At 34.7% G+C, this 6,581-nt stretch overlaps 1 protein-coding gene across 1 annotated transcript; it reads left to right on the forward strand.

The window, feature by feature from the left end:
- Nucleotides 1-5,749: 5,749 nt before the first annotated feature.
- Nucleotides 5,750-6,581, forward strand: LOC135715318 (COMM domain-containing protein 4; the record flags this gene model as incomplete). Its single annotated transcript, XM_065238632.1, has 2 exons — nt 5,750-5,953; nt 6,024-6,581. Coding segments are annotated over 2 exons (672 nt in total), but the record flags the coding sequence as incomplete, so codon positions are not given.

Raw genomic sequence — 6,581 nt, forward strand, 5'->3', positions numbered from 1 at the left:
TGTAAAAGTATGCTCTCATTTTTGCTGTGTTAACCGTTAAGTCAACCAAAATGAGATCAACTGGAGTATTCAAAATAAGTTACAGCATAACAGCAAATTTTGATTTCAAATTGATTTTCAGCTTTGCTCGGGAAAGCGGCTGCTACCATTCCTAAAGCAACATAATAGACCTATGACCGGCCAGACTTGGCGAGCTGCCACTATGGGAAAAAGGCAATCAAGTGGTACCATGCGAACAACGTGGTTGTGGTACCCAAAGACCACAACCCTCCCAACAGCCCAGAACTCCGCCCTATCGAACGGTATTAGGCCTTGGTCAAACGAAATCTAAAAAAAGAACTAATAAATCAATGGAAAACGAGCAGCAGTTCAAATCTAAAGGTCGATGAGACCACTGTGCAAAATTTAATTTTCCTCTACCCGTTTGTGTGTTAGGTTTGCGAATGACGATTGATTGATTGATTTATCTTTATTTAGGAGGCTTTCAGCCTGAGGCTGGTTCGCCTCCAAATCTTGCGAATGACGAATTTCACGCTAACTCGACAAAGGAACTGGCAGCACCCTCTCAGATTTCAATAAAACTTTGTGAGTGTGTAGATTTCGTCTACTTAAGCAACTTTGCATACTTATTTTTTTTAAACGCTAGACCAACATTTTAAAAGGGCGGAACTTTTTTTTATTTATACTTCAAAAAATTATAACTCAATAATGTCAAGTCCTACAAAAATGTTGCCAAAAAATGATTTGTAGATAAATAAATGTGCTTGCATAGTAAAATACTAAAACATTAAAGATTTTATTGCTACACTGAAGATAAAAATGTTTAAAATTTAAAATTAAGATTTCTAAAAATACATTTTTTTAATCGGAATTTTTTCTACAGATAGGCAGACCATTTATCTATAATTCGTTCGTATATCTCAAGATGGACACTTTTAAAGAAAAAAAAAGTTATTTAACAAAAACTTTTTCGTGTCGCACTGAATAAAATCAATGATTTTTTTTAATGTAGACATGAAAAATATTGTGACTCATGTAAAACCTACCACTCAACCGGATTTCACTCAACAAGCTCCAAATGAAAGGTACACCAAAAAAAGATATTGAAGACGTATTCAATCCTAATGTGAATGATATAGAAAATTCAATTTTAATGTTATGTTTAATTGGCAGAGTATGAAAAAATTGTGTTCTTATTACATAAATTTTAATTTTATCTTATTTAGAAAATAACTTATATATATATTATTTCTTAACATTGTCAAACAAAGTAAATTTTTTTGATGCTCCGTTGAATTAGAATATTTTTTAGCTGCAATTTTTTTGTCGGCATTAGGCTGAAAACTGTGAAATTTTTGTGTACCAGATATCGTCTTTGCGTGGTGAAACAAATCTTCTAGTTCTTCTGACATTTTTTCGTATTGCTCAGTAGATATATAACAGAAATTCAATTTTGTGATGCTTTTCTCTGTTTGTTTAACTGCCCAGTCGTAGAGCTCTCGTGGGGTTGTATTAGTATTTCCGTATTGTTGGGCAAGGCTTGCTTTTTTGCCATTCGTTTTAAACTTCCACCAATAGCATCACAGGGACCTTTGCTATGAGATGTTGCAAAGAAATGCCAATCTGCTTCCAATTTGTGCATTGATTTGAAGTTACATAGACTGGCAAAAAAAAATTCTGTTCTTATAATGAGCAGCTGCTCCATCTGACATAAATGTAATTTTGGAGAAATATGTTGATAGTTTCAAGAATTCTATCAGTTTTGAAATGAAAATTGAACTGCTATTGTATCATGGGCCAATACCTCTGATATTATTATAAAACTATCGTTTTCTATTTTACTGTCCTTCATATAATAAACCACAAAAGGATGAATAGTTGCCTGAGCGTTATTCCAATGGTAACCCTGAGCAGCGTTCTGAATAATAAATGAATAGTTCTCAGAGAAATCGCAAATTACAATTAATTCATCTTCTTTTAGAGATTTTTTTTCCTTAGAAATAAAGACTGTTCTTTACAAACAAAGTCATGAGTGATTAACTTATCAATTTTATCTAAGAAGTACGTGGCAAACTCATCTGCAGGTTTCATAATGTTCTTCAAGTTACAACGATCCGTAGTTAGCCACTGTTGAAAAATTACATCTTCTTTACCACTTTCTTCTAATAGTGCAGTAAGTTCGTATGCAACTTCTTCATTGGTGGCACATTTCTTGCAAGCTCGAAAATAACACTCTGTCGTCCTGATAGAAAAATTACAAAGCAGTTTATTCCTGGGATACGATTCCTAAACTATTTAGCATTAATTTTACATTTTCGTGGATTGTGCACACACATACATTATGAGTACCTTTACTATCAAGTAGCTTACAATGTTTAGGTCTCAACGTTGTAAATAAGGTGAAGCCAATTATAATACTCGCATACGTTTCTTCAAATATTGTATATGCCTCTTTGAGAGACATCATAAGAAGTCGCTTCTGAACCCGTTCTTTTAGGCCATTTCGGAGTTCAGACACGTAATTGTTAATTCCAGGCATTGTCCTGCTTATATCATTACTATCAAAAAAATCTATAACAGTCTTTTTGTCTAATTCACTGATTCCGTGTCTACTTCGTGCACTAGTGGTACAAAGAATACCTTGATCTTTCACTATTTATTTCATTTGTCTTACCATATATACCGTTGCATTGAACTCTTCTACGATTTTATTTATTGACCAAGAGTGCGTTAACAATTATAAAACTTTTATCTGCTAATTTCTATCATCAGGAGATGAATTAAACTTATTTTTTAATTGTGTTACCATTTCGTCGAATGCTTCTGCTTTACTGATGTTTGTTGGATCCATATTAAAAATTTTTTTGCACATAGATTGCATTTTTGAATTAATGCTGGTGTTAAGTAACATAGTTTGTTTCAGTTGAACTTGGGATTCGAAATACCAACACTGCATTTAAAAGCACTTAAGGCATCCATTAGAATAATTGTTATTAAACGTTACAGTAATTTATTTTCTCACTACATTGAATAGGGTCGTATCTATATCTTCACTTAAATAGCAAATAATGTATACCTACAGACAGGCATGTTGGCGTACCTACAACGTACCTTTTTTGTACCTACATCTTACACGGGAAATAATATATATTTTCTGGTATATTTTGTGACATTGAAACTAGTTTTCTCACTCGTTAAAAATATCTTGTTTGCGATTTATGTGATTTTTTTTTACTTTGAATGATCTATATTTCTTGAATTTGTGTGGTTTACATGTATAACTTATCAAGTGACACAGATGCGTCTTTTCAACTTTAGTTCCTTTGAAATTTCAATTATTATTAATTACAGTTCCTAGTCCTATCAGGCCTGCTTTAAGAATGACCACCTTGGTGGGATTGGTTTGTTTTAAATTTGAAAAAGGAGACTACTTATAACTACTATTTACAACTACAACTAACCTACAACTACTATATACACCTATATTATATGTGATTTGATATATCGACACCCATATTTACCATAACATGTTCCGTCCATATCTCCGAAACTAGTTGACCCTTCCTTAATATTCAAAAGCTTTATAAAAGATCATTTTATTTTTCATTTGGAGTTTAACTCAATCTGATTTAGTGGTAGACGTGAAACACGTCTTTCAAAATTTTTAAATTTGTCGTTCTCACCCTGAAAAAAAAATCATAGATTTTATTCAGTGCGAACACGAAAAAGTTTTTGTTGAATAACTTTTTTCCTTTAAATGTGCCCATCTTGCGATGTATCAACGAGTTGTAGATAAATGCTATGTCTATCTTTAGAAAAAGTTTCAGATTAAAAAAAATGGTATTTTTGGGAAATCTAATTTTTAAGTTTTAAAAATTATTTTTTTCAGTGTAGAATTTTTTTTTTACAATTACACATTCTCTGCAAATCATCCTTTGGCAACATTTTTGTAGGACTTGACATTAAAGAGTTATATTTTTTGGAAGAAAATGATCACAAAAAAGTTCTGCCTTTTCCAAATGTTGGTCTAGATTTTTTTTTAAAGAAAATAAGTATGCAAGTTGCTTCAATATAAGTTGCTTAAATTATAAGAAATCTATACACTTACAAAGTTTCATTGACATCTGAGAGGGTGCTGCCAACCATTTGTCGAGTTAACGTGAAATTTGTCGAATGTCGATTTCGGTTCGCGAGAAAATGGCCTTACAAGCTTTGTTTACAAAATGGAGTTGAGGCCTTTTCAATTGTTAATCTTGACTTCATCACAATGGCAAACTTCGATTCGCTGAAAGTAATTTGAAATTGAAATTTGGTTAAGGACAAGGTTTCATTCGCGTGATTAGTAGACTTATGTCCAACTTGCTAGATGCTCATCTCAATAGAATAAACCTCGTGGACAGTAACATCTGTCGGTGTGGAAACGGTTACGATGACATCGATCACGCAGTTTGGCAATGTACGGATAATGACGCCGCCAGAGAGCGACTTTTGAATACCCTCGAGGCCCAAGGAAGACAACCCTATATCCCTATCAGAGACGTGTTGGGTACCCGCGATCTCTGCTGTATGCAGTCGATTTATGTGTTTCTGCAAATGTCTAGTATAAGAATTTAATTCGTTTGTCTTTTGTATCTCTTTATTAGTTTTTGTTTGTCTTGTCCCCCGTCTCGATGAGCCTCATCGTCGCCCACTGGTCACCATAGCCGGTCGAACTCCAGACGAATCTAGAACCACACTACCGTTCACACTGGCGACAACGCTCTGATGAGGCAACGATACCCTACTCCCAAGCTTTCCTATCCTTCGACAATGTACCCCTCTAACCTCGAGTAAGCCGCGAGTATCCGGCCCAACTCCTACTAGACATAGAATTAAGTGAATTTTGTTACAAACAAAGAACAATGAACTATCGGCTCCGTAAAGCTAACGCGATTTAGCCTTACAAATAAACGAACTAGATAAAAAAAAGGACAAGGTTCACGGAATCCATCCTCTTCGCGTTTTCACTTGTACTAATCTCGGTATCCAGAAGTCATACAGATTAAACGTGATGCTTGTTTCTCTCTCATTTTGAACTTTGCACATCAAGTAGATCGCCAGATGTGGACCCGTGAAAATACGTAGTGGTAAAGCTAATTATTTGGAGAAAGGATTCCATCAAACGTGTCCTTAAATAGCTTTTGAAATGAGGGTCAAAGTTTTATTGAAGTTGTTGAAAGTTTGATAAAAATATCGTAATCAGTAATACATTCTAAGTGTGTACAGTATAAATTAACGCTAAACCCAGTGTTCCCTACGTGTCCTTCGGTCACTCAATCACCCTTGTAGTGACGTAATAACGTTTGTTTCGATCGGCGCTTGCATAGGAAATTTAATATGGATTTTATAATTTATGTATGCTACCAAAATTTATGAATGGTCTGCCACTTAATGTTAAGATAATTTATTGGTTATTGAATTATCACACTGTATACCATGAAAAAGCAGCCTGTTTGTGAGTTTTTGCCTGTTTTCAAGTAAGGAGTTATCTAAAAAAAATTAAATCGCCAGCTGATATTTCCCGGTGACTTTACAAAACAATACAAGCAAGCAAAATCATCATACAAAAATAGCTAGCATTTGTTTTCCTTCTTATTTCGCAAAATTGCTTTCCAGTGTTATGACGTCGTCACCATGATCTCCCACAAAGTTTACATTTTTCCCTCTGCCAACACATACGTCAGGGGCTAGATCTCCACACCTTGTATAGACCAGGTTGTCTCGAAGCATCTCGAACTTATTACTTTACAACCATCTTTCCTTTGCTTTTCAGAAATTTCGCTTCTGTGGAGAGGGTGATTGTCCAGATTGGGTTCTTGCCGAAATTCATTCCAATTTGGCAATACTCAGTTCGGATCAGCTAAAAGAGGTCGCTCACCATGTAGCAAAATGTATCGTCGGAGAAGAGGTTCCGGTAAATTAAGCTTTATTCATTAGTCGATAAAATTATAATGAAATTGTTCTCCATTTATTTTCAACTGTAGGAAGACAAAGTTCGTGCTATTTTTGGCGTCACGAAAGGATCGATGGACACCCCAAAGGCGGCTTTTGCTTGCATCCGTTTTCTGTTGGTAAGTGCTGCTCGTTTTAATACTGAAAGTTCCGTATTTTGCACTGAGCTTCAACAGTTGGGCTTACCCAAGGATCACACTACGGTTATGTGTCAAGTGCTAGAGGATTATGTCAGCCAGATTCGTTCCACGCTGCGTCAGTCTAGTCTGACGATAAATGAATTAGAAAGTGTAACGAGTACTATACCGGAAAATACAATTGATTGCGTTCAGCTTCAGTTTGGAATCAAAAATGAAATTATAAATGGGGTTCCCCAGCGAACCACCCACGCAGTCAATGTTAATCGTAGTGACATTCCCATTCTACTCAAAGAACTGAAATCAATCAAGTCCATAATTGATGGGTATGACTATGAATCTAAACATAATGAAATGAAATAATGTTGCCTATAAATTTGAATCTTTTTTCAATTAGTATCAATCAATAACGGTCATTACATCATGCAAACGAAATATTCTAGACTTTATGAA

Source organism: Ochlerotatus camptorhynchus, unplaced genomic scaffold (assembly GCF_037179485.1).
Source record: "Ochlerotatus camptorhynchus isolate MF236.1 unplaced genomic scaffold, CSIRO-AGI_Acam_v1.1 ptg000850l, whole genome shotgun sequence".
Taxonomy (NCBI): domain Eukaryota; kingdom Metazoa; phylum Arthropoda; class Insecta; order Diptera; family Culicidae; genus Ochlerotatus; species Ochlerotatus camptorhynchus.